Raw genomic sequence first — 27,805 nt, 5'->3', positions numbered from 1 at the left:
ATCTTACAAGTTTTCCTTCAATGGAAATGTATACTAAAGCGCTCCTCAGGCAGGAGGGGCTTCAATCACAGGCTCCCAACAGCAGAGGCGAACGGCTGGCAGTACTTGCTTTGTCGTCTGCCCTCTCGATTCCTATCAGCCCGCTCCTACAGGCCAGCTGTGCGGGCTCTGCCCTCCTAGTATAGGGGGAAGGTTGCAGAACGGACTGAGTGCCATGCGCACACAACTCTGATCCATTGGTGTCGGATGTGTATGGGCAGATAGGGCCCCGGGAAAGTGCCTTGCGGCACCCGTGGGCCTATTCCTTATTTTTTTACTCTCCACTGACGGTGTGTTGCTGGTCTGCTGTTTACCATTGACAGACCAGTATGGACGGAGCCCCACTTTTTGTCATTGGCTCTGCTGGCAGCTCGAGAGACCCATGGAACGTTGGACCCGAGATGCTGTTGGACGTACTGCGTTCACCCTTTGTACTGTCGTGCAGGGTACTACACGCCTGTCACTAAACGTCCATGGGGTGATTGAGTGTCGTACAGACGCTCCTGCCTGGGGGCTTTGTGGGTTCGATGTGCAATTGAACTGCCTTGTGGGCGCAGTAGCGTAGTGGTTGTTACTGGACCAGTAATTCAGAAAACGTGAGTTCAAATCCCACCGTGTGCAGTCGGAGAATTTGAATTCAGCTCGGAAATTAAAAAGCCTGGTATGGAGCTGTCGGATTGTTGTTAAAAACGCAACCAGTTCACTGACGTCCTTTTTAGGGAAGGAAACCTGCCGTCCTTACCCTGGTCTGGGCCATAGGTGACTCCCGTCCCGCACCAGTACGGTTCACTCAACTGGCCTTAGCGAACTACTCGGCTACACATGCAGAGGTTCAAGAAGATGGCCCACCCGCCGTCACCTTGAGGGCAGCTTAGGGATGGGCAATAAACACTGGCCTTGCCAGCGACGCCAATGTCCCCAGAATGAATAGAAAAGAAATTGCACTATGCTAGCTTGTCTCAGCTGGGGTCGGAGTAGGGGATTTGTTGGGGCGGGGGGGGGTGGGGTGGAAATCAGCCCAGGTTCCTGCCTTGAATTGCCACCTTGACTACCCCTACCAGCAGTGTGAGACGGTACAGGACTGGAGACTGCGAGGCCTCCCACTGTCAAATAGCTTGCAGTCAGGACTCGGTTGAGTAATGGTAACTCAAGGGTGACCAGGCCTCGTGGAACTGCACACTTAACAAGAGGCTCACACGGATGTAATGGCATATCATTACACTATTGCCAAATGGATTTTTTTTATTCGTTCACGGGATGTGGGCGTCACTGGCGCGGCCGGCATTTATTGCCCATCCCTAATTGCCCCTTGAGAAGGTGGTGGTGAGCCGTTGCCTTGAACTGCTGCAGTCTGTGTGGTGAAGGTTCTCCCACAGTGCTATAAGGAAGGGAGTTCCAGGATTTTGACCCAGCGACGATGAAGGAACGGCGATATATTTCCAAGTCGGGATGGTGTGTGACTTGGAGGGGAACGTGCAGGTGGTGTTGTTCCCATGTACCTGCTGTTCTTGTCCTTCTAGGTGGTCACGGGTTTGGGAGGTGCTGTTGAAGAAGCCTGTTGAAGAAACCTGCAGTGAATCCTGTGGATAGTACACACTGCAGCCACTGTGCGCCAGTGGTGGATGGGGTGCCAATCAAGCGGCCTACTTTGTCCTGGAGTGTTCTTGAGTGTTGGAGCTGCACTCATCCAGGCAAGTGGAGAGTATTCCATCACACTCCTGACTTGTGCCTTGTAGATGGTGGAAAGGCTTTGGGGCGTCAGGAGGTGAGTCACTCGCCGCAGAATACCCAGCCTCTGGCCTGCTCTTGTAGCCACAGTATTTATAAGGCTGGTCCAGTTAAGTTTCTGGTCAATGGTGACCCCCAGGATGTTGATGGGGGATTCGGCGATGGTAATGCCGTTGAATGTTAGGGGGAGGTTAGACTCTCTCTTGTTGGAGATGGTCATTGCCTGGCACTTGTCTGGCGCGAATGTTACTTGCCACTTATGAGCCCAAGCCTGGATGTTGTCCAGGTCTTGCTCCATGCGGGCTCGGACTGCTTTATTATCTGAGGGGTTGCGAATGGAACTGAACACTGCAATCATCAGCGAACATCCCCATTTCTGACCTTATGCTGGAGGGAAGGTCATTGATGAAGCAGCTGAAGATGATTGGGCCTAGGACAAGGCCTTGAGGAACTCCTGCAGCAATGTCCTGGGGCTGAGATTGGCCACCAACAACCACTACCATCTTTCTTTGTGCTAGGTATGATCCCAGCCACTGGAGAGTTTTCCCCCTGATTCCCATTGACTTCAATTTTACTAGGGCTCCTTGGTGCCACACTCGGTCAAATGCTGCCTTGATGTCAAGGGCAGTCACTCTCACCTCACCTCTGGAATTCAGCTCTTTTGTCCATGTTTGGACCAAGGCTGTAATGAGGTCTGGAGCCGAGTGGTCCTGGCGGAACCCAAACTGAGCATCGGTGAGCAGGTTATTGGTGAATAAGTGCCGCTTGATAGCACTGTCGACGACACCTTCCATAACTTTGCTGATGATTGAGAGTAGACTGATGGGGCGGTAATTGGCCGGATTGGATTTGTCCTACTATTTGTGGACAGGACATACCTGGGCAATTTTCCACATTGTCGGGTAGATGCCAGTGTTGTAGCTGTACTGGAACAGCTTGGCTAGAGGCGCAGCTAGTTCTGGAGCACAAGTCTTCAGCACTACAGCTGGGATGTTGTCGGGGCCCATAGCCTTTGCTGTATCCAGTGCACTCGGCCGTTTCTTGACATCACGTGGAGTGAATTGAATTGGCTGAAGACTGGCTTCTGTGATGTTGGGGATATCGGGAGGAGGCCGAAATGGATCTTCCACCATGCTAAATATATTCAGTGATAACGCGGAGATGTGGCAGTGACCTAAATATTTTGCTTGTGTGCCTGAAAGCAGATGAAAAGGGTTCCTGGCAATGGAGAGAGAAAAATGAGTGTGTTTTTGCAGTCTCCATTAATTCCGATGTGGGGAATTGATGTGCTGCGATCTGATGTCATCAGCCCACATCCATTAAAGTAATTTCGTTTTAGACACTTGGACTGGCTCCCTACAGCATAGAGGACGCGTCCTAGATTCCTAAGACTGCAGTGCTGCTGACGGGCAGCAGCGTTCAAAGTGCAGGAAGTGCTGGGAACTCCTGCGGAAGGGTGGCTGTAATTTCGATACTGTGAAGAGAAACGGTGCTTGTTTCTTGTCCCTGCACGTTTTACGCTGTGTCTGGAGAGCGGTGTATAAGGCTAGGGCAAAGTACTGGTGGTTATGGGTCTGTCACGGTGTTGGGAGCCATTTGAGGAGACTTGCAACTGCAGACTATTCCTTAACGCACAGGATACTCCTCCAACATTAAACTCCCACTGTCTGTTTTCGCCTGCATTGTTCCGTGCAGACAGGAAAAACAAGTTTCGAAAGAAACTATTTCTGCATAATAAGCAAGGCTCTTGTCAAAGATCTTGCTGGCTAGAGAGCCTCGGGAGGTTACTATAAGTATCGGCACATATTCAGTTGAATTTAACACGCATGCCCTTTTTAACCGGTGTCAGCATTCTGTGCCGATGCCCAGGCTCGGAGGTGAAATAATCAATGCCATGCTTCCTTTGTCGATGTAAATGGGAATTTGTTTGGCGCACAAAATAGAATTTATTTCACGATTGAAGTCATGAATTGACTTGCCGTTTATTCATATTTTCCAGTGTGGAGCTCGTCCCATCTTAAGGGGCAGACACAGGTTTTGCAGCCCACCTTAAAAATTGAAAACCATGGACGGGCTACTCTGTCTAGACCCTTCATGACTTTGAATACCTCTATCAAATCTCCTCGCAACCTTCTCTGTTCCAAGGCGAACAACCCCAGCTTCTCCAGTCTATTCACGTAACTAAAGTCCCTCATCCCTGGAATCGTTCTCATAAATCTCTTGGCGGAAGGGTCAAGAACCAGAGGACATAAATTTAAGGTGATTGGTTCTTTTGCCAAAGGCGACATGGGGAAAAACTTTTTTACACAGCGAGTGGTTAGGATCTGGAATGCACTGCCCGATGGGGTAGTGGAGGCAGATTCAATCATGGCCTTCAAAAGGGAACTGGATAAGTACTTGAAAGTGAAAAAATCTGCAGGGCTACAGGGATAGGGCGGGGGACTGGGACTAGCTGGATTGCTCGTGCATAGAGCTGGCATGGACTCGATGGGCCGAATGGCCTCCTTCTGTGCTGTAACCTTTCTATGAAATGTGGTAACTGAGGCATACAAACCAGGAAGGTGCCTTGTTCGATCTCTGGTCTGTGCTGAAGTAGCTGTTGTTGGCTTTAGGTTCTGGTAGGGATGCTGCAATGGGCCTCTGTCTTACTCGGGGTGGGGGGGGAAAGCAGGGGGAGAACCAGGCAGGGTTTCTGCTCCTTGCTATCTGGGTGCTTGGGTGTTTTGCACCATACTGGGATATCCTGCCAGCACTAGTTGTCTAGTTTCACCAAATGAAGAACAATCGCTCAAGTCAGGTGCTGTAGAACAAATCGCTGGTGCCTGTGTTAATCGTACCCCAATGTATTCGGAATAAAAAGTCTGTGAATAAAACTGCAGTGAGGGGATTGTGTTTCTGTCTCCCCTGCTCTATAATTGGGTGTGGGACTTTGTTCATAGAATGATACAGCACAGAAGGAGGCCGTTCAGCCCATTGTCCCTGTGCCGGCCCTTTAAATGAACTATCCAATTAGTCCCACTCCCCTGCTCTTTCCCCATAGCCCTGCAAATTTCCCCCCGCAAAGTATCTAATTCCCTCTTGAAAATTACTGTTGAATCTGCTTCCACCTCTCTTACAGGCAGTGCATTCCAGATCATAACTCACTGCGTAAAAAATGTTTTCCTCATGTCGCCTCTAGTTCTTTTGCCAATTAATTTAAATCTGTGTCCTCTGATTACCAAGCCTTCTGCCACTGGAAACAGTTCCTCCTTATTTACTCTGTCAAACCCCTTCATGATTTTGAACACCTCTTTAAATCTCCCCTTAACCTTCTCTGCTCTAAGGAGAACAATCCCAGCTTCTCCAGTCTCTCCACATAACTGAAGTCTTTAATCCCTGGTACCATTCTAGTAAATCTCCTCTGCTGGGTATCTGTTCCTGCTACTCTGAAGCAGCTGCTACGAGCTGTGAAAGTAGCTGATGGACCATCTTCCTTCTCCTCCCCCACCCTGTCCCGTTTGGGAGGCTCGTTGTCTCTGCTCAGGCACTCCTCATTGTGACGCAGTGAAGATCGGAAACCTAGCGGCATGGGAATTGACTTGTCACTGCTGCATCACTGACGCTGCTTTATGATGCTTTGTTTTCAAATCCCTCCGTGGCCTCTCCCCCTTCCCTATCTCTGTAACCCTCAGATCTCTGCGCTCCTCCAATTCTTACCTCTTGCGTATCCCCGATTTTCATCACACCACCATGGGCGGCCGTGCCTTCAGATGCCTGGGCCCTGAGCTCTCGAATTCCTTCCCTAAACCCCTTTACCTGTGTGTCCTTTTTAAGACGCTCCTTAAAAACTACCTCTTTGACCGAGCTTTTGATCCCCTGCCCTAATATCTCCATATGTGGCTCGGTGTCAAATTTTGTCTGATTACGCTTCTGTGAAGCACCTTGGGACCTTTTACTACGTTAAAAGCTCTGTATAAATACAAGTTATTATCGCAGTGTCATAGGGACAGGAGCAGGCCATTCAGCCCCTTGTGCCTGCTCCGCCATTTGATAAGATCATGGCTGATCTGTGATCTAGCTCCATATACTTGCCTTTGGCCCATATCCCTTAATACCTTTGGTTGCCAAAAATCTATCTATCTATCTCAGATTTAAATTTAGCAATTGAGCTAGTATCAATTGCCGTTTGCGGAAGAGAGTTCCAAACTTCTGCCACCCTTTGTGTGGAGAAATGTTTTCTAATCTCGCTCCTGAAAGGTCTGGCTCTAATTTTTAGACTGTGCCCCCTACTCCTAAAATCCCCAACCAGCGGAAATAGTTTCTCTCTATCCACCCTATCTGTTCCCCTTAATATCTTATAAACTTCGATCAGATCACCCCTTGACCTTCGAAACTCCAGAGAATACAACCCCAATTTGTGTAATCTCTCCTCGTAACTTAACCCTTGAAGTCCGGGTATCATTCTAGTAAACCTACGCTGCACTCCCTCCAAGGCCAATATGTCCTTCCGAAGGTGCGGTGCCCAGAACTGCTCACAGTACTCCAGGTGCGGTCTCACCAGGGTTTTGTATGGCTGCAGCATAACTTCTGCCCCCTTGTACTCCAGTCCTCTAGATATAAAGGCCAGCATTCCATTAGCCTTATTGATTATTTTCTGCACCTGTTCATGACACTTCAATGATCCATGTACCTGAACCCCTAAATCCCTTTGGGCATCCACTGTTTTTAACTTGGGAACTGAATTTGATTCAATTTAGCGCAATTGTCAACCACGTGAACCCAGGAGTTTTGAAACTGGGGGAAGGCAGTGCATAATCCACAGCCAGCTAATAATGGTGCAACTTCTTTCTGTCTGAGGGGGAAAAAAATTGGTAGCGTTCTGAAATATTTTCTCATTTGTTGCTTACCATTGCCATGCATATTCGGTGTTCGAATGGCGGATCAGCAGGAGAATGCCTCAAGGCAATTTTGGGTGTTAGCGTTTTAACGTGTGAGCAAATCATCTATGCTGTTGCTCATGAAGTGTTGGGGAGGGTGAGGAGAAATAAGTGTGACACCTGCAGGAAGTGGCTGCTACAAACACGACTCAGTGATTAAAAAAGCCCCCTCTGGCTTGTGTTAACTGTCTGTCTTTATTTAGGGTGTCGTTCTCGTGTGTCACACCTCCCTTTCTTGGACGTTTTTAAATCACGGTGATTTAAAGTTATTTCTACGCTGATAGCCGACAGTTCTCCCTCCCTCAATTGCTGGGAAATATAAGGGCTGATTTGCTTTGTTCTGTTAGCAAAGGGGGAGCCCCCATTTTAGTTCGTAAGAAGGCAAATCAGCCCCCTTTTTGTTTGTGGGTCTTATAAACACCTGGTTCTGCTCCTGGCTGGTGTAGGGCATCGAATGGGTAAGAGAAAGGCGTTTGGAGGAGGGGGGCATGGTACCAGGAGGCCAGTGCATCTCTGCTGCTCAAAAAATGGTTTAAAATTGGCATTTTGCTGCTGGGAGCTGCCTCAGAATCTTCCCAGACGTCCAGAAGTGCACATTCTCAGCCTTTGTGACCTCGGCACGCTCCTGTTTGCACTCCGAGAAGCTGGTAGTGTTTTTCCAGTACAGCGGCTGGCTGCTGTGTGCGTTTGGTTAATGTCAGGGAACCAATTGAAACTTTGTGCCCTTGCCTTTATTTTGGACGCTTAACGCTCTGGCTGTTGCTGGGCCGGATGCAGACGGGCCTTAAATGAGGTTGCAGTGATTTATGTGCAATTGTCTCTTGTGTTCCAATTTTCCCTTCTTGGCGCTCTGCCAAGTGAAGTGTACTGACACTTTTTATTTTCTTCTGCAGGATTAGCTCCCAGAAGAGTGCCATCTTCAGAGGTACGTGACTATAAATACATCCTGTCGGAGAGACAGACAGTGATATCATTTCTATGTATTGCACTGGTTGATTCCTGTGTTGTTGGCAGTCAAGACCCAGGCGTAGTCTTCGGGTGAAGCTTGGTTAGAAGGGGGCACATAATTGGATCTGGACGTGCAGATGTAATTGAAGTATCTGTCCTTGTATTAATATAATTTTGATATTTATACTTAAACAGCCAAATTTGCATCAGTTTGGGAAGCAGAGTTGATTGGAACGTAGGAGTTTCTCCTCTGTGGAGGCTGAGGAGCAGGAGGGGACAACATTGGAATGCTATAGTGTCACTACTGGTGGGAGGGTGGAATTGCAGCGTGATGTTTACATAGGCAGTTTCCATTATAGTGGGGACATAGGAATTTATAATTTGGGTGGGGTGGGGGTGGGGAGAGAAAGTTGATAGAAACAAAATTATGGATATAAAAGGATATTAGGAAGTGATTCCAAGATTGGGATTGAGTCAGAGATGTTCAATTCCCTTAATGAGTGGGCAAAACTTAAACCGATTATATTTGAGCCTGAGTTTGGGCGTAGTTTTAAAAGTATTTTTGCTTAGTTCAGTTCAGACACTGAAAGAAATAGAGAAGTGAAAGAGCAACAGTCCATTTCTCTGGCCCCTTTTCCTTTCCCCTCACTGATTCTCGGGATGTGGCGAGGCTGCATTCGTTGCCCTGAGAAGGTGCTGGTGGGCTTTCACTTTGAGCCACTGCAGTCCTTGTGCTAATGGTGGTCCCACAATGGTTTTACATGTGGAGTTCCAGGATTTTGACCTAGTGATGACTGATGGAAGGATGAATAATATATTCCAAGTCAGGATGCTGTGAGAGTTGGGGGTAATGGGTCTTCCTAATACATTGCTGCACTCTACCTTCTCGGTGGTAGAAGTTACGTGGCTGAGAGGTACTAGGCAGTGCTTCCAGGGTCACCGCCTGCCCTCCGACACCATCCTTTCTAAATAAGCCCAAACATCAGGTATGAAAAGGCTGTTCAACTGTGGGGCCTGATTCTGTACCCTGCCTGATTTCTGCATACATGGCACTTGCCAGCAGTGGTTTCGCTGGATAGCGATCAGAATCTCTCCTCCCTTTACCCCTTCTCCCTAGCTCCATTGTGTCACCCTTACTGCTCGCCCCGCTTGAGATTAGCTGGGTCATCACAGACTAGAGTTTGTAGCCGGGACCCTCTGGTCTGTGGCTTAGAGCCACAGCAAACAGTGCATCACCCACCCTGTTGTCGGAAGCTGTGTCGAAAGGGGAATGTTTGAGTTGGGCTAACAGATTCTAGTCAGGTATTTGGTTAATAGAATTGAGTTTAATGTACGACTTGCATTTTATTTACTGCTCTTCATTTGAATGATGTGGAGATGCCGGTGATGGACTGGGGTTGACAAATGTAAGGAATCTTACAACACCAGGTTATAGTCCAACTGTTTTATTTGAAAATCTCAAGCTTTCGGAGGCTTTCTCCTTCGTCGGGTGAAAGTTGAATGGAAGTCTTCAAATGGGGAAGAGTTGGACTCTAAGCAGGGAAGTTAGAGGATTTAAGGGGTAGAGGTGGGGGGAGTGGAGACTGAAGGCATGTTCGAAAGAGTTTTTAGGGAGGCTTATAGAAAGACTTACATTTATACAGCGCCCTTCACAACCTCAGGATGTCCCAAAGCGCTTTACAGCCAATGAAGTACTTTTGAAGTGTAGTCTCTGCTGTAATGTAGGAAAGACAAGAAGAGATGTAAGAAGACGGAGAGGTTTGGGAAGAGAATTCCAGAGGGCTGAAGGATCCAATTATCAAAAATTACTTCCTGAAACCCGAGCTGGTAACCTTTTTATAAAAAAAAAATTCTGCCTTAGGCTGACAGCCGCGCGGTGATTTTTAATCTGATTTGTACCCTCTTCGCAGATGGCAGGCTCCTCTTACAGCATGCAGTTGAAAAAGATAGGCCACCGAGGAGTGGATTCGACTGGCGAGACCACGTACAAGAAGGCGAGTGGCAGATCCCTGTAGAATTGACGTTCTCGGGATTAGATTGCGGCGGGATCGCCTGGGTTTTTAGAGGATGCAGACGAGGGTCTGCCTGAGGCGCACGGCAGATCTGCGTCAGAGCAGCGTCCGCTTAACAAGATTCCGAGCATCTGCTCCATTTTCAGGAGCCTCTCAATGACATTTTTGTCCCCCCCCCCCCCTTCATCCACATTGCATCTATTTTAACCCCCCACCAGTGACTTACGTTGGGGTACAGTTACACTTTTGTGACCCTTGGTACCTCACCCTAAGTATTCACTCATCTTCATTGTGAAGATATTCTACCACAGGAGCCATCGCACGTGACCCTGACCCTGTTTTTAACCTGATGTCACATGTGGGCAATTTCCAGCAGAAGCTCTGGACAGGGGGCAGGCAGCCTGACTGTTTTGCCCTTGCTTTAACCACCCCCCCCCCCCCCCCTCTTTGTTCCCCCCACCACCCCCCCCCCCCCCCCCCACCCCCCAAATCTTGCAGCCTGGGCTGCTCACGTGAACCATTGCTGATCAGTTAACTCAGCACGAACCCACAGTTGAAACTGAAAGGGCGGTGGAAGCAGATTCAATAATAACTTTCAAAAGGGAACTGGATAAATACTTCGAGGGGGAGAAAATTTGCGGAGCTACGGGGGAAAGAGCAGGGGAGTGGGACTAATTGGATAGCTCTTTCACAGATGGGCCGAGTGGCCACCTCTTCCTGTGCTGTATCATTCCATGATTCTTTGAATCCGAGCACTTCTGGCTCTTTATGGGAAAGGGAACTGATATCCTGGGGCAAATCCTGCACAGTTCCGCACTCAGGGCACGTATCTTGTCGCTGTCAATGCTTTTGCACAGCAAGGCAGTGAAAAAGTATTTTTTGAGTAGATCTGAGCACAAACTGAGCACAGCTGCGATGAGTGGTAGGTTCACGTTTTAGGCCGTCGAGGGAGTGACTGTTTTCATTCTCTTTCGGACGTTGTGTTGAGTTTCTGTCTCCGTTTTGTGACCTTTTCGCGTTTACGTCTCGTTCAGACGCCCTCCTCTGCCCTGAGAGGTGCCATTCAGCTGGGGATCACGCACACGGTGGGGAGCCTCAGCACAAAGCCCGAGCGGGACGTCCTCATGCAGGATTTCTACGTGGTAGAGAGCATTTTCTTCCCGAGGTGAGGTTTCAACGTCTTATTATTCGTGATCAGTTGATGAATGCAGCCCCCCCCCAAAACCACTTAAACCGCCTCCGATTAAAACAGGCAGTCGATTTATATTGGCCAAAAAGCAATAACCAATATCCATTTTCATTAACAATTTATCATTTGTATTAACACCGCTTATAATTGTCGTCTAGCATCTTCGGTGCTCCGTATATTTCGGGCAAAAACAGCTGTGCTTGCTCCCCAGTTTGCACCTCGATCAGGTGCACTGAATGCAAGAACAAACCTGGTTAATGTTCGATTACCTCGTGTGTTTCAATCCTTCCAATCCCCCCCCCCCCCCCCCCCCCCCCACAAATGGTGTGGGGTTACAGTTTGTACTAAACATTGACTGCAGCTTAACTCACGCTAGTTGTATTGCAAGCGATCTTGGTTGGTTTATGCAGTAGTGATCCACAACATTCTTGTTGTACAGTAGAGTACTGTAATAGCGCGTTGCTTACAGCGGGCAAATCAAGTTTGCATAAACGTGCCCGCTATAAGGGGGTGGGACTAAGGTTTTAAAGCAAAATTCACATGCAGAACGGTGATGGAGCTGGGAGTCTCTTCGGAAACTGACACCACACCACCTAGTGTCCAGACCCTGCAATGCTGCCGTGACAGTTATGTAACTAAAGTGTTGACATAGCAATTTATAATGGCAAATGTTGACAGTGTCCAAAAACAGGAAGTACTATTAGGAGATAAGCAGATTTTTTTTTAGTAATTTAATAGATTTTCCTGAAGGAAGTGACTAGTTAATTTCCCTCCTCCCCCCCACATTTAGTATAGAACTACTCGTATATATTCTAAATACGGCTTGTTTTCTGCTTCTCAGTGAAGGAAGCAACTTGACGCCTGCTCACCACTACTCAGATTTCCGATTTAAGACCTACGCCCCTGTAGCATTCCGGTATTTCCGGGAGCTTTTTGGTATTCGGCCCGATGACTATTTGGTAAGTTGTGGTGGTTTTTTTTTCACTCCAAAGTAAATCGGGGTAGGGTGTCCTAAGTGACGAAAGCAGTATGCTGGGGAATTGGAGATTCAAGAATTTGCTCTTAAGAGTTGTGGGACTAGGACGGTATAATTGGGTTCGAGACAATTGGACATTTGTGAAGGGATGGGTGATGAGATGGGTGGTTGGGGTTGCGATCACTCAAAGATCTTGTTAGGCCTTCCTGTTCATAAGAAATGACTATTGAGCCTGTTCAGCTTATCCGCTGTGCACTGAGGCACAGTAGCAGTGAGCTAGCCAGTGCTGGTTCAAGGACCATCTTCGCCCTTCGTGGCCATCGCAAATCAGAATGCCGACACATTGTGCAAAACACTGACATCTTTTGAATGTAGACCCTGAGTGAACTGATTCACTAAGTTTAAGTTAAGTTTTGCCATTGTCTAATCGGCTACCACTCGTGAGACTTACCAGACCGTAGAATTTACAGCACAGAAACAGGCCATTCGGCCCAACTGGTCTGTGCCGGTGTTTATGCTCCACATGAGCCTCCTTCCGTCCCTCTTCATCTCACCCTATCAGCATATCCCTTTGTTCTTTTCTCCCTCGTGTTTATCTAGCTTCCCCTTAAATCCATCTATGTTATTCGCCTCAACCACTCCATGTGGTAGTGAGTTCCACATTCTCACCACTGTCTGGGTAAAGAAGTTTTTCCTTATTGGATTTATTAGTGACTCTCTTATATTTACGACCTTTAGTTTTAGACTTCGCCACAAGTGGAAACATCTTGACTATGTCCACCCTATCAAACCTTTTCATAATATTCAAGACCTTTAGAGGAGAAAGCCCCAGCCTGTTCAGTCTTTCCCAATAGTTATAACCTCTCTGATCACTCCCCACTGTTGGCTGCAGGTTATGGGCCACATATACTTCACACAGTTTTTAAAAAGAAAAAAATCTGTCTGAGGCCAACAAAAGGGGAGACGGAGGGGCTTTCAGGAAAACCAAGTTGAGACCGGGATACTGAAGCAGCAGTTTGGGAGTGAGCTACACCGAGAGTGATAGAAAGGGAAGACAGACTGAGGGAGAGGGAAAGAATTAAGAGACCATTAAAGAAAGAGACTTTGTTTTTGTCTGTGAGCAGTGGTACATGTTGTTAATGCTTTTCTAAGTTTCCAAGAACTTGTATTGATAGATATGTATTGAGTTAAATTGAAGCTGCCTCTTTTATCCCCCCGCCCCATCTGCAGTATTCACTATGTAACGAGTCGCTGATTGAGCTGTCTAATCCTGGTGCTAGTGGATCTGTCTTCTATGTGTCCGCGGACGATGAGTTTATCATTAAAACAGTTCAGCACAAGGAGGCTGAGTTCCTACAGAAGCTGCTACCTGGATATTACATGGTGAGTCAATTTCTGTGTGTCACTTTCACATTTTCTCCCTTGCGTCTCGTGCTGAGGTACAGTTCCACGGGAGCAAGCTCTTCTGTACCTAACCGTAACCCCCCTCCCGTTCCTCCCCTCAGATTAGATCATCACGCACCAATCTCAGGAGTGTGTATCCCCGTGACACCAGAATATTGAGCAAGATTGTCACGAGACCGAACAGCTCAAGGTCCTTTTATAAGGTTTATTAAGATTGCATCTTGGTCTGTAAAGTTATTTTCCCCCCTCCCCCTCCCCCCCCCCCCCCCCCCCCACAGCTTTCTCCCCTTATTTCCTAATGGCAGTGACTCGTGCTTGGGCATGGTCTCTGGGATGCGCCCTTAACGCTGAATGTTAATGAGCTGTTTGACTGTGGGAAGCATCGCAGTTGAATCCCAGTCTATTCTCACTTGATTACAAACATGCACTATTCAGCAGACTGGATAACAACCGGAAATGTTTCCTCTTTCCCCTGCCCGCCCCACAGCCCAGGGGTTGATTTTAAACCTACTGCTCCCTCAGTTGAGATCAATTCAGCAGAGACAGTCAGTTGACTTTTTTGGGGGTGGGGGGCTGTTGTCCATGTAGGTTGGCACTGCGCCATACTTTTGTGTTTATAAGCCTTTGAAGGAGATGATCGTATGACTTGTAACCAGAAATGTTTTTTTTTGTTATCACTAAAGCATCATTTATCTCGTTGCTGTTTGTGGGAGCTTGCTGTGCGCAAATTGGCTGCTGCGTTTCTACGTGACTGCACTTCACAAGCGCTTCGAGACGTCGTGAAAGGCGCTACATGAACGCGAGTTTGTTGCTGCTTTTTGAAAATGTCTCCTGCTCTCTCTCTCCCTCCAGAACTTGAATCAGAATCCCCGCACGTTGCTGCCCAAGTTCTTCGGGCTCTACTGCATACAGTCAGGCGGCAACAATATCCGACTGGTGGTCATGAACAACCTGCTGCCTCGGGTGATGAAAATGCACCTGAAGTACGACATGAAAGGCTCAACCTACAAGCGCCGCGCCTCCCAGAAGGAGCGCGAGAAGCCGCGGCCGACATTCAAAGACCTGGACTTTATGCAAGACATCCCCGACGGCCTTTTCCTGGATTCCGACATGCACAGTGCCTTATGTAAAACAATTCAGAGAGATTGTCTGGTGAGTGTCTTCACTCTGGACTCGCCCCGGGAAGGAGCGAACAAGTTCTCTGAGCCATAAATTTGTGTTGTCAGTTTTTGTCTTCCCTTCCTTGATAGATTTTTGTTGGGTAAGGGTATTAAGGGTTACGGAACCAAGGTGGGTAGATGGAGTTAGGATACAGATCAGCCATGATCTAATTGAATGGCGGAACAGGCTCGAGTGGCCCTCCTCCCTGTTCCTCTGTGACAGGCTCGAGGGGCCGAGTGGCCCTCCTCCCTGTTCCTCTGTGACAGGCGCGAGGGGCCGAATGACGACCTCCCTGTTCCTCTGTGACAGGCTCGAGGGGCCGAACGACCTCCTCCCTGTTCCTCTGTGAGGGGCCGAGTGGCCGTCCTCCCTGTTCCTCTGTACTGCAATCGCTGAGATCAGCCAACTTAGAGCAGATTGGGAATAAAAGCTTGGATTTTCCCATCCTTGTCTTAGTGCTGCACTCCAGGCGATGCCATTTAGTGATCGGGGGTGGGGGTGCCTGCTGTAAGCACTAAAGTTGTAGGCTGATTTTAGGTTTCGAGGGTCCCTTCTGTTGACTATGCTCCTCGCTGTAACCTGCTCTTAGTCCGTCTCCAGAGAAAATAGACTCGAGCATCCAATGTCACCTTAAATACAGAAAATGCTGGAATCACTCAGCAGGTCAGGCAGCATCTGTGAAGAGAGAAACAGTTATCGTTTCAGTCGACGACTCTTCATCAGAACTCTTCAGGTCAGCGACTGCTTCTCTCCACATGGATGCTGCCCGACTGGCTGAGTGTTTCCTAGCATTTTTTTTCCATTTTACAGATTTCCAGCACCCACAGTATTTTGCTTTTTGCTTCATTTTAATGCACCTGATATTTTTCAGCGGATCAATCTCTCTCTTTATTTTATTTTTTTTGTATTCCCAATATAGGTATTACAGAGCTTTAAAATCATGGACTATAGCTTGCTGGTTGGGGTCCATAACATGGATATAGCCAGCCGGGAACGTGGGACCGAGGCACCCCAGGGTGGCACGGATGGCCTGGGACCATTGGATGCCAGGAGACCGGCCGGGCAGCGAGCTCTTTACTCGACAGCAGTGGAGGCCATTCAGGGTGAATCACGACTGGGAGGCACCAGCGAAACAGATGAACTGTAAGCGTTTGTGTGGGTGTCGCGTTAGCTGTGGCTCAGCACTCTCTCCTGAGTCGGAAGGTTCCACTCTAGGGACTTGAGCACAAAATCTTAGGTTGACACTTCTGAGGGAGTGCTGCACTGCCGGAGGTGCTGTCTTCCGGATGAGCCGAAAGATCCCACAGCCACTATTTTAAAGAAGAGCAGGGGAGTTCTTCCCGGTGTCCTGGGGCCAATATTTAGCCCTCAACCAACACCACTAAAAACAGATTTCCAGGTCACTGATCTGATTTGCTGTTTGTGGGATCTTGCTGTGCGCAAATTGGCTGCCGCATTTCCTACATTGCAACAGTGACTACACTTCAAAAAGTACTTTGTTGGCTGTAAAGGGCTTTGGGACATCCTGATGTTGTGAAAGATGCTGTAGAAATGCAAGTCTTTTGTTTGTTTATTTCTTTCTCTCTCCCGCACCCTCCCTCCTCCCCTTTTCTCAACGCCTGTATCCCAGCAAGAGTCAGCGCCTTCAGTCGGAGTGGAAATCTGGCAGGGGTGAGTGGGGAATTATTATTGGAATAGATAAATGATGGTGTTAGATGTGTTCTGTTTCAGGATGGGAGGTATCCCAGCTCGGAACTCCAAAGGTGAGCGTCTCATGCTGTACATTGGCATCATAGACATCTTACAATCTTATAGGTAAGTTGGTTATAAGCTGCTGTCCTAACTTGCACCAAGTCTTATTCGCTCATCGTGTGTGTGTGTGTGTGTGTGTGTGCGCGCGCGCGCGGTGAGATCTGACTTGGTGTAATGAATCCATTATACAATAATGACCATTTCACTCCCCAAGCGCCGTGTTTAAAAGCCCTGTCTGTGTCCTGTTCCCATATCAATGTAACCACGTCTTCTCCGCTGTTTCAGATTTATAAAGAAGCTGGAGCATTCTTGGAAGGCTCTCGTACACGATGGGGTGAGTAGAAAGGACAGGCCCTATCTGTTAATGGTATGATTTATATCAGTTAGCGTTAATTGTATTCATATGGTGGGTATCAATTGGCGACACTCTTGTATCCTTTTTATCGGAGAGCTTAGCTAGGGTGTGTGTGGAATCTCTGTGAATAAAGGCTTGGAAGCAACTGAAGACCAGGCTCTAGTATTCTATCCTTCACCTCCTGGCTATCCAATTATTAAAAATACCCTCATGAAGCCAAGGGCCTCTGACCATCTGAGACTATTCCGTTACTGAAATAGCTAAGCATGAAGTTAAGATCTCGTGGTTTTAGGAGACTCCACAGCAGCAATCAACAAAGCAGATAGGGTGCTGAACCGTAGAGTGCTAGTGAGGAACAGTCATGCTCAGAACCGTACACTGTTCTGGTCAGGCCACAGGCCGAGTACTATGTCCAGTGTTGCTCACCGAGAGGGAAGATGTGAGAGCACAGAGGAACCACAAGGTGTTTGGGGGGGGAAACTTGAGCTTTTTAGCCATGCGAGAAGGTGACCCTATAGTGGATATAGAAGATAGTAAATGGTATGAAAAGGATAGATTTAGAATATTACTTCAAACTAAATTGAGAACAGACAGACAGGTTCACACCAAGGGCAAATTTAGGACCGATATTGGGAAGTTTCTCAATAATCAATACATGGAATGCGTAAAGTAGAATCATGCAGCACAGAAAGAGGCTATTCGGCCCATCGTGCCAGTGCCAGCTCTTTGAAAGAGCTATCCAGTTAGTCCCACTTCCCCCTGCTCTTTCCCCATAGCCCTGCAAATTTTTCCTTTTCAAATATAAATCAAATTCTGCATTGAATCTGCTTCCACCACCCTTTCAGGCAGTGCCTTCCAGATCCTAGCAAGACGCTGCGTTAAAAAGAAATGTCTCCTCATCTCCCTCTCTGGTTCTTTTGCCAATTAACTTAAATCTGTGTCCTCTGGTTACCGTCCCTCCTGCCAGTGGAAACCGTTTCTCCTGATCTGCTCCATCAAAGTAGTGGCGATAACCTCAATCACTTAAGAAACAAATAGATGTTGTGATGGGGGAAATTTTGTACGGTCTCTCTTGGCGGGTGGGGTAAGATGGGCAAATGGGCCTGTGACTCTTGCTGGGCGCTGGTTCTGCAAGTGCTGGCTGGCCTCTGGTACCTAACGCAGTGGTCATTTTGACATCTTGGACTCCTTATTAATGACCCACTGTTGGAAGACAACAACTTTCATTTATATAGCACATTTAGCGTAATCAAACAAAATTTGACACCGAGCCACATAAGGAGATATTAGGACAGGTGACCAAAAGCTTGGTCAAAGAGGTAGGTTTTAAGGAGCGTCTTAAAGGAGGAGAGAGAGGCGGAGAAGGGGAAAGTTTTAGGAGGGAATTCCAGAGCTTAGGGCCTAGGCAGCTGAAGGCAGGGCTGCCAGTGGTGGAGTGATTAAAATTGGGGATGTGCAAGAGGCAAGAGTTGGAGGAGCTCGGAGATCTCAGAGGGTTGTGGGGCTGGAGGAGGTTACAGAGATAGGGACGGGTGAGGCCATGGAAGGATTTGAAAACAAGGATGAGAATTTTAAAATCGAGGTGTTCCTGGACCAGGAGCCAATGTAGGTCAGCAAGCACAGGGGGTGATGGGTGAACGGGACTTGGTGCGAGTTAGGATACAGGGCAGCAGAGTTTTGGATGAGCTCAAGTTTATGGAAGGTGGAAGATGGGAGGCCGGCCAGGAGAGGAGAGCATTGGGATAGTCTAGTCTGGAAGTAACAAAGGCATGGATGAGGGTTTCAGCAGCAGATGAGCTGAGGCAGAGGCGGGCAATGTTACGGAGGTGGAAGTAGGCGGCCGTGGTCCCACCCCCCTCTCTGACCTGATCTGCAAGCAAGCCTAAATTCATGGCGTCCGCCACAGTGGGGTACTTGGCTGCCTGTACCATGTTGTATGACTGTAACCGGTTGGTGATTGCTGCACTGGCCAGCGTTGGTTGTACTGTGCCTTTCCCACTTGGTTTACTTGTGCTATTAGTCTCTTTGCATCCTCTCTCTCTCTCTCTCTCTCAGGATACAGTATCTGTGCACAGACCTGGATTCTATGCCGAGCGATTTCAGCGATTCATGTGCAGTACCGTCTTCAAGAAAATACCACGTAAATATCCAGTTATTAATCTATTAAAAATTGTCTGCCTCTGCACTAGTCAAATTATAAATTCCTATATCTGCATTTAGAATGAAAACTGCCTGTTGAAACAGCTCGCCTGCTGCTGAAACCCTCATCCGTGCCTTTGTTACCTCTAGACTCGTCTTCCAATGCTCTCCTGGCCGGCTCCCACCTTCCACCCTCTAAACTTGAGTTTATCCGAAACTCTGCTGCCCCGTATCCTAACTCGCACCAAGTCCCGATCACCCATCACCCCCTGTGCTCACTGACCTACGTTGTCTCCTGGTCCGGCACCGCCTGGATTTTAAAATTCTCATCCTTGTTTTCAAATCCCTCTGTGATCGCACCCCCCTCCCTATCTCTGTAACCTCCTCCAGCCCTACAACCCTCCGAGATCTCTGCCCTCCTCCAATTCTGGCCTCTTGTGCATCTCCGATTTCCATCGCCCCACCATTGGCGGCCGTGCCTTCAGCCGCCTGGACCCCAAGCTCTGGAATTCCCTCCCTAAACCTCTCCGCCTCTCTCTCTCCTCCTTTTGAGACTCTCCTCAAAACCTCCCTCTTTGACCAAGCTTTTGGTCACCTGTCCTAATATCTCCTTTATGTGGCTCGGTGTTAAATTTTGACTGATTACGTTCCTGTGAAGCGCTTCGGGGGCGTTTTGCTACATTAAAGGCGCTATATAAATGCAGGTTATAATTATTATATTAATGTCTGCCAGTGGAGGAACTGCAGCACCACCACTGGCGGGAGGGTGTAACTCCAGCATGATAAGTTTCCATGGGCAGTTGCCATTATAAATGGGGACGTAGGTATTTGTAAAGGAAAGAATGACCGACTTCAAATTGTCGATTGAAATGTGTCTGTCCAATTATCTTCTGCACTCCAAACCAGCTTCACCTGAAGGCTACGCTGTGGAATGCCGTGGAGATCGACAAGTATATTTTAAATTTTGTAAAAGTTATGCCTTCGTGTTCTCCGCCCCTCACCCCCCCTCCCCAACCAATTTTCAGGGACACACGATATCACCCATTGCCCAGATTGTATTTCGAGAGAGCGTTGCAATCAACACTGGGGCATCTCAGTGAGCGCCCCTTTTAGGAATGAAAGCAAGCAAGTAAAGAATCGAGATTTATTGTTCTGCGGTGTTCTGTCTCTGTTAAATGTGTTTTTGATTGAGAAACCTAGGTGAAGGGTCAAGGCCCTTAGTGCAGGACACCACCAAGTTTCAGAAGAGTAGGAGAGAAGATGAGTTAGATCAAGTAGGTGCCACCAAGCTTGAGTTTTTGAAATATTTTGAATGTTAAGTAGTAACGGTACAGAGGGAATGGTTTGGGTTAATCAGTGTCGGACAGCATGAGGAAACAGAGCCGATACCAGACCCCGTTTGAAATTCGCAGAGCCCTGCAGCGCCTGGGGTTAATGACTGCTCCTCTCCCCATCCCTCGTCTGACGGTGGCGTCACCTCACCCGGGGGGCACCAGCCACTCTTGGCCCAAGCGGCCATCCGCGTTCCAGCACCGTGACTGGTGGCAGGCTGTGACCGTAGGAGCAATCGCACCTGCGCTCCCTCCTGTACTCGTCCGGTCCCGGCCAAATCTCGACTGAATCCCGAGGCGGATTGAAGGAGAGCGAGTCCAGGGAAGGATTTGCCACACTTGCACCCCTATTAAGGCAGTTTACTGCTCTCTTTCGGCAACCCGTGCTTGACACTGGCATGTATGCCCCCCCCCCCCCGTGCCCGCTGACCTCCATTGGCCCCCGCACCGCCAACCCCTCGATTTTTAAAATGCTCATCCTTGTTTTCAAGTCCTCTCCATGCCCTCGTCCCCCTCCCTATCTCTGTATCTCAGCCCTCCGAGATCTCTGCGCTCCTCCAATTCGGTATCATCATGTAGTCCCAGGCTACATGATGGTACTGATGCATCACGTAGCATGGGACTGGTGTTAGAATCATAGCAAGGTTACAGCACGGAAAGAGGCCATTCGGCCCGTCGAGTCCGTGCTGGCTCTACGCATGAGCAATCCCAGCTAGTCCCACTCCCCCGCCCTATCTCCATAGCCCTGCAAATTTTTTTCCTTTCAAGTACTTATCCAGTTCCCTTTTGAAGGCCATGATTGAATCTGCCTCCACCATCCCCTCAGGCAGCGCATTCCAGATCCTAACCACTCGCTGTGTAAAAAAAAGTTTTTCCTCATGTCACCTTTGGTTCTTTTGCCAGTCATCTTAAATCTGTGTCCTCTGGTCCTTGACCCTTCTGCCATTGGGAACAGTTTCTCTCTATCTATTCTGTCTAGACCCTTCATGATTTTGAACACCTCGATCAAATCTCCTCGCAACCTTCTCTGTTCCAAGGAGAACAACCCCAGCTTCTCCAGTCTAGTGTTAAGCGTAGACCAGGCTTAAAGGAGGCTTGTAAACCCATTACGATTTCAGTTTCCACTTTATCCTGGTGCCAATTGAATTAATTTGCCGTGGTGGGATTCGAACTCTCAACCTCTGGGTCGCTAGTCCTGTATCATAACCACCACACTACTGCACCTTGGGCCGCGCTTATTTAAACAGAAAGAGGCAAAGCTTGCCGAGGCGGCCTCGGACTGGTGACAGCCGCAAGAGAATAGACGGTCATCCTCTTGACCTAGATCAGATCGATCGGCGGGGTGGGGGTGTGGGGAGGGGTTAAAAGATCATGGTGCTGTAACAATGTGCTACTGGGATCTTTACATGATGCTAGTTGGCGCGCCTAACTTTTTAATTTTTTTTGGCACTTCCCACAGTCAGGCCATCCCCGTCGAAGAAGAGTCGAATTGGAATGGCATCGACACGCAGGCCTGCAACGGGAGGGGCAGGACACCCGCCCTCGGCCTTGACCGAGGAGAGCAAGGCACAGGCGGCCAACAAGGAGGTCACGCATGCGGTAATAGAACCAGGTATGAGAGTCAGGATCGCATTTGTTATAACAATGGCAGAGAATGTTCGTCGGAAGTTTGTGGGGGGGGGGGGGAGAAAGAGATGTACATCATCTCATGCCCCCCCCCCCCCCCCCCCCCCCCCCGCTGACCTCCATTGGCCCCCACACCGCCAACCCCTTGATTTTTAAAATTCTCATCCTTGTTTTCAAGTCCTCTCCACGCCCTGGTCCCCCTCCCTATCTCTGTATCTCAGCCCTCCGAGATCTCTGCGCTCCTCCAATCCCGGCCTCCTGCAAATCCCGGACTTTCGTTGCCCCGCCATTGGCGGCCGTGCCTTCAGCTGCCTCCCGGCTGTAAGCTCTGGAATTCCCTCCCTAAAACTCTCCGCCCCTCTCTCTCTCCTCCTTTAAGATGCTGCGTAAAACCTACCTCTTTGACCAAGCTTTTGACCCCTGTCCTAAAATTTCATTGTGGCTCATTGTCAGATTTTGTTTGAAAGTCGCTCCTGCGAAGCTGGATTTGGATGGACAGATATCCGAGCCCCACCAGTGAGCTAGCTAACGAGCATCAGAGGAGCTGCTCAGAGATTGAACCAGACTGGGAGACCATGGAAGGAACATCTGTCTCCTGTTTGTCCGTCCCCTCCTCCAAATTTTTAAGTATTACTTTAATGTAATGTAAAATGTTAACTGTGTCATTTACACAGTTTGAGTTCAACACCAAACCAGCACTGAATTTCTACAACGTGGTTGCAGTTCCCCTCGGTCGTGAGTTTCTAATCTTTCCTGAGCAGGAGTGATGCATACGTCCCGTAAGTAAACTGGCTCTGAGATTCTGCAGTGGGACCTCGGTTTCAGATCATTCAGGAGGGCAGCTAGGCCGAGTTCCACACTCCCTGTTGAGCGAGCAGCACTGGTCTCTTGATGGTCAAGGGATAATATGGGGGGAGTTGAAAGGTGCTGGTTCCTGTCCTATGGTTTCTTAGTGCACTTGGCGTTGCTGGATGTCTCATTGATTAGTGACTTTATTGCCCTTTTTGTTTTTGAAAAGGAGCGTATCAGGGGCGCCCAGACATACTACCCAGGACCCCGCCATTAGACGAGGCTGCTAGTGATTCAATAGCCACCACCTTGTCAAATTCTTCTCTCGCAGAACCCGGAGGGCTGGACAGCACAGGAACGAATTCTCCAGTCACAAGGTTAGTCGTGTTGTACCGCGGTTGCTCCTTGTGTTGGCGCTCCACCATATGCCGATCGAAGGAGGCGCTCGTTCTGTTCTGCGGCTTCCAGATACCCGGATGGATTTTTACTTAAAAACCCAGTCTGGGTCTTGCCTGTAATCGCCCCGTCGAATTGATTAAGTCTTGACGTCTGGAACGCGATCTTGTTGCAGGCCGCTAGGACTGGACGTACACATGGATCAAACCGGACCACAACTGAACAAACAAGTTGCCAGCAGTGTAGAAAGGTGAGAATACAGGGGCGGGGACAAGAGAGTTTGGTGCTGCCTTGGGCCGGGGGACGGGGGCGTATCTCCAAACCCTGAAATTGGACACCATCTCGGTCAAACGTGCTGGAAGTTGTCGTCTTGCTGGTGAGAAGAGCAGACGGGTGTATAGTGGGTTAGATTCCTTACACCGGTCGACCCAGGTTTTGTTTGGTGGGGGGGGGGGGGGTGGGTGGAGAAATTCCTCTTCCCGTCCCAAGTGCGCTCGTTGTCCGCTTGTTTAAATCGGTGCTTTGCGGACAGCCTGGGATTACGGTGTTTCCTCTCTTGTGAGGATCGCCGATCTTTCCGTGGTTTGACTGGTTTCAGGAGCATTTCGGTGGGGAATCAAAAGTGCTTCTCGCCGTAAGGGTTTGGGGATTCAGATGTTTCTGGCCCCTTGCTCACCCCCCCCGATTTCCCATCGCTCCACCATTGGCGGCCGTGCCTTCAACTGCCTGGGCCCTAAGCTCTGGAATTCCCTCCCTAAACCTCTCCGCCTCTCTCTCCTCCTTTTTAAGACGCTCTTTAAAACCTGCCTCTTTGACCAAGTTTACCTGTCCTAATATCTCCTTATGTGGCTCGGTGTCAAAGTTTGTCTGATTTACGCTCCTGTGAAGCGCCTTGGGGGACGTTTTACTACATTAAAGGCGCTATATAAATGCAAGTTGTTGTTACTTGACTGTCTATTCAATCCACACACTTTTAATTAAAAGGTCCAGCTGGTGCAGGAGTGGGAGGCTCTGGGACTGGATTTAGGCTCCTTGGCCCAGTGGGAAGTCACGTCTATAAACTGGCTCAGGAGCCCTATGACTGCTGCAACATAACCTCAGCACTTCCCCAAGCACACTCCCCTCGCGTCCCACCTGCTTCGAGTGGTTTCCTGGGGTTTTAAGGTCGGGCAAATTGATCAGCTCCTGTAAAACGCTTCTTTTTTTTGGAGCCTCCAACCTCCAGAGCTTGGTAGGTGACACTGGCACGATTGCCACTGGTAGAACAGCCTTGCGCGGAAACCATACCAGCAATCGGGGTTTAGGCCAGGACCTCTGTCTCCACAAACCCGTTGCAACTCCCAGCTGTTATTGATGGGTGTGGTCAGCTAGGGCTGGCTCTTCAAACTGAGTCTGTTTTTACATCCTATGATATATTAAAAAGGACATGACCCTTCAGAACGGAGGAGTTAACGCCTGTCCTTTCCTCTCCTCCTTCCCCCGCCCCACCCCAAACCTCGCAGTATCCCTCCCGTTGTTTCGGAGCCAGTCGCGGGGACCCCCCTTTCAGAGCTGGCCGTAGAGGAAGGTACCTGGTGCGGCGATGCGATGCTAGAAACCGAAATCTGCTTCGTAAGTACTGTGGGAGTTGGGGCCGACTTCTAGCTCAGGACCCCCCCCCCCCCCCGGATTTCGCTTCACGTGAGAGCGATTCAGCGGAACACTCTCTTTCTCGTGAATCGCGCCCACCTCGGCAGTACAGGTGCGCAAGTCCTTGGCGGTGGTGGGGGGGGACCCTTTTATGGAGCTGGAGCATTGCTTTGCATTCCGGTTAATCGCACACAAAGTTAGAGTTTGGCTGGCCCGCGGGAGTGATTAAACAGGGGGGACGAGTCTGTCCCGGCCCGTTCCCAGTGAAACCGCAATGCTGATCTACCCAGCTTGCTCTCGCGGCCAGCTGCAAAAGCCCACAGAGCAGCTGGCTATTCGGCTGTGAAATTTGGTAGCAAAATCCTCACTTATAAATGATGCAAAGTAACCACTAATGGCCGATCTCCCAATAATGTACTCATAAGAACATAAGAAATAGGATCAGGAGTAGGCCATACGGCCCCTCGAGAGTGCTCCGCTGATTGGCACAGTGCAACATTTCTCATGTTCAGTTATACTGTTTACCAGTTTGTTACCTTCTGGTCACTTTAATTTGAGAAATAAGCGTGAGAATTTTCTCCCTTCTTGTCTTCCATCCAGTTCTCTCCCCTCCCCGAGACTGGTGCTGACTCTCGCTGCTGGGGCATGGGTTCCATCGGCTACTCCTGCCGTTCCTCTCCGCAACTTAGCCTTTCAGTCACACGCGCCTCTGGGCGGTTTTGTCAGCAGGCTGTTCGACCCCGTGTGGCGTCGAGGCCCAGACCGACCCAGTCCCCTCGCCTCCCGTCCGCACACCACGTTTTCCAGCAGCGGTCAGTGAATGGCGATTGGCACCCCCTGGCTTTTCCCTCTTGTCCCTCTCAGTCGAAGTTTCCCCGAGAGTAACTTGGTCGGCGGGGGGGGGGCGGGGGATTTGTTTGGATGTATTTCGAGCATTTGCAGCAATTGAAGGAAAGAGGTAGAGAGTTTCCACTTGTGGGGGAGACCAGAACTAGGGGTCATAAATATAAGAGAGTCACTAATAAATCCAATCGGGAATTCAGGAGAAACTTCTTTACCCAGAGAGTGGTGAGAATGTGGAACTCGCTCCCACATGGAGTGGCTGAGGCGAGTAACATAGATGCATTTAAGGGGAAGGTAGATAAACACATGAGGGAGAAAGGAATAGAAGGATATGGTGATAGGGTGAGATGAAGTAGGGAGGGAGGAGGCTCGTGTGGAGCATAAACACCAGCACAGACCAGTTGGGCCGAATGGCCTGTTTCTGTGCTGTACATTCTATATTCTGTTGCGGTTGAATAGCAGACTAACACTGGCTGTCTGGACTCGCGCTTAGGACCAGAGTGAAATATGCTTGTAAATTGAGCCCAGCCTGAGTCGGCAGGGCGAGCAGAAACCTCAAATTCATCTTGCGTTCGAGGTTATAATTTCACTTGAGGTCACGGTGCTTAAACCACGAGGCAGCTCTGCGGGCATCCGTTTCCTTCCTCCTGTTTGTCTGTTTTGAGCTAACGTCTGGACCAGGAATAGCCGCTTGCCACAAGAGCCCCCGCCGTGCAGTCGCTGCTGAACTCACCAAATCGCTTTTTTGCCGTGTTTAATTGTTCCCTTTTAATCTTTATTCCCCCCCCCCCCCCCCCCCAACAAAAAAAAAACCCCGGATCCTGACCTTTCCGCCCCTGACCTTTCTGCCTCTGACCTTCCTCCTTTTTGCCATCCCGCTCTGTTTACCCGGGTGTGTATAACGGGGCTGGCCCGCCTTGCCCGCCTGTACTAACTGATCAGAATCGCAAGGGGTAGAAAACCCGGCAGAGAAACAATTCCTCGGGGGCGAGAGGTACAGCCCGTCATTTTGTATGCAGAGACTTTAAAACTGCTTCACTATTTAAAAAAAAAATTAACAAAAATGATTGTTGTGGCATCCTCCTGCTCTGCCTGGCTTAGCCTAATGTCTCAATTCTTTTCATTCTCTCTGCTGCTTTGGATGTTGCCTGTTTTTCCTGTTGCTTTGTTTCCTCTCTCTGCTTAAAACCCTGTGCCAGTTCTCGGAGGGACGGTACTGGATTTGCTCGTCGCCTATACTCCCCCGACCCTCGTGTCTGCCAAAGCCTCCGGAGGCTGATGATACAGAGGACGGCAAAGTAAGTTCTCACCCGCAAACTCCGCGCCAACGTAGAGTTGGCACCATTTTGTCCCCCCCCACCGCCTGCTCCATTTTCTCCCCTTCCACTTTCTCCCTCCCCCGGCATTCTCCCACCATCCATTTTTCGCTATGAGCCTACTGGAGAATTGACAACTGTTTGTGCCCTGAGGCCAGGGTTATACTGATCGATTTGAACGTCTGCGCACTACCGAGGGAGTGCGACACTGTCAGGTGCGCCGTCCTTCTGATGAGACGTTAAACTGAGGCCCTGAAAGATCCCACGGTGCTATTTCGAGGGTAAGCAGGGAGACTTTTTTAAAAAACGCAGCGCGTTATGATCTGGAATGCGCCGCCTGAAAGGGTGGTGGAAGCAGATTCAGTCGTAACTTTCAAAAGGATCTCTGCTTAAGAAGGAGAAATTTGCAGGGCTATGGGGCAAGAGTGAGGGAGTGGGTCTAATTGGATAGCTCTTTCAAAGAGCCGGCACAGGCACGATGGGCCGAATGGCCGCCTTCTGCGCTGTAAGATTCTCCAGTGTCCTGGGCCGACAGTCCTCCCTCAACCATCAAAAAAAACAGATCATTCATCTCATTTACGGCCTGTGGAATCTTGCCATGCACAAATTGTCTGCCGTGCTCCAAAGCTGTAAAGTGCTTTGTGGATGGGAAAGGCACTATGTAAGTGCAGTTCTTTCCATGGCCCAAACGGTCACCATAACCAACTGCTCGGTATATCAGAGGATCGTGATCTCCCTGCTGTGTGCCGCTGGTCATGCGATTGACGACGCACTCCAGTGCTGAGCGTTCGCTGTCGGTTAACAGCTCAAGACGGGCTCTGGTTCCGGGTTGACGGCAATGAAAAGAACAAAAGTAAAGCAGCACGTTGGGGGAGAGCAAGAGACTGAGCAGTTTTCTAATCGCCTACACGCTGCTCAATTTTAAAAAGAGCCAGTGAGTGCCTGTCAGCCTCCGACTCCTTCACAGCTAACCCGTTAAGGATAATTAGCATCCCGTCATTAACCCGTTCGTATGATGGATCGGGAAGACTGGCTGTTACGTCTGAAGCCTTTGCCTTTGAGCAGTGGGGGAGTCGATCACGAACGTGACATTAACAACTGAACTTCACTGATCAATTTTAAAAAAAAACAGGATCCCTCGAGTTCTGTGGCACCTCCGATGTAATTCCTGTGATGAGCCCAACCAAATTTTGCCTGTCCAGATTCCCAAGACCCGATCTATGCTCTAAGGAGAACAATCCCTGCTGCCATGCTAG

At 49.2% G+C, this 27,805-nt stretch overlaps 1 protein-coding gene across 4 annotated transcripts in view; it reads left to right on the top strand.

Moving 5' to 3' along the window:
* Window positions 1-27,805, top strand: part of LOC137306625 (phosphatidylinositol 4-phosphate 5-kinase type-1 alpha-like) — a 57,394-nt gene that overhangs the window by 20,997 nt on the left and 8,592 nt on the right. For 2 of the 4 annotated variants that reach the window (XM_067975937.1, XM_067975936.1), the window contains 14 exons: window positions 7,577-7,608; window positions 9,542-9,625; window positions 10,678-10,808; window positions 11,674-11,791; window positions 13,039-13,191; window positions 14,065-14,364; window positions 15,293-15,516; window positions 16,105-16,188; window positions 16,411-16,459; window positions 18,536-18,620; window positions 21,410-21,562; window positions 22,595-22,742; window positions 22,937-23,011; window positions 24,264-24,372. In XM_067975937.1, the coding sequence (XP_067832038.1) occupies window positions 7,577-7,608; window positions 9,542-9,625; window positions 10,678-10,808; window positions 11,674-11,791; window positions 13,039-13,191; window positions 14,065-14,364; window positions 15,293-15,516; window positions 16,105-16,188; window positions 16,411-16,459; window positions 18,536-18,620; window positions 21,410-21,562; window positions 22,595-22,742; window positions 22,937-23,011; window positions 24,264-24,372 (1,745 nt within the window). The remainder of the gene's footprint in view (window positions 1-7,576; window positions 7,609-9,541; window positions 9,626-10,677; window positions 10,809-11,673; window positions 11,792-13,038; window positions 13,192-14,064; window positions 14,365-15,292; window positions 15,517-16,104; window positions 16,189-16,410; window positions 16,460-18,535; window positions 18,621-21,409; window positions 21,563-22,594; window positions 22,743-22,936; window positions 23,012-24,263; window positions 24,373-27,805) is intronic. The other 2 variants (XM_067975938.1, XM_067975939.1) reach the window with 2 other exon arrangements.

The sequence above is a fragment of the Heptranchias perlo genome, chromosome 44 (assembly GCF_035084215.1).
Source record: "Heptranchias perlo isolate sHepPer1 chromosome 44, sHepPer1.hap1, whole genome shotgun sequence".
NCBI classification, from domain to species: Eukaryota; Metazoa; Chordata; class Chondrichthyes; order Hexanchiformes; family Hexanchidae; genus Heptranchias; species Heptranchias perlo.
Note: the sequence above shows the minus strand (reverse complement) of the source record. Positions and strands in the feature narration are given on the sequence as shown.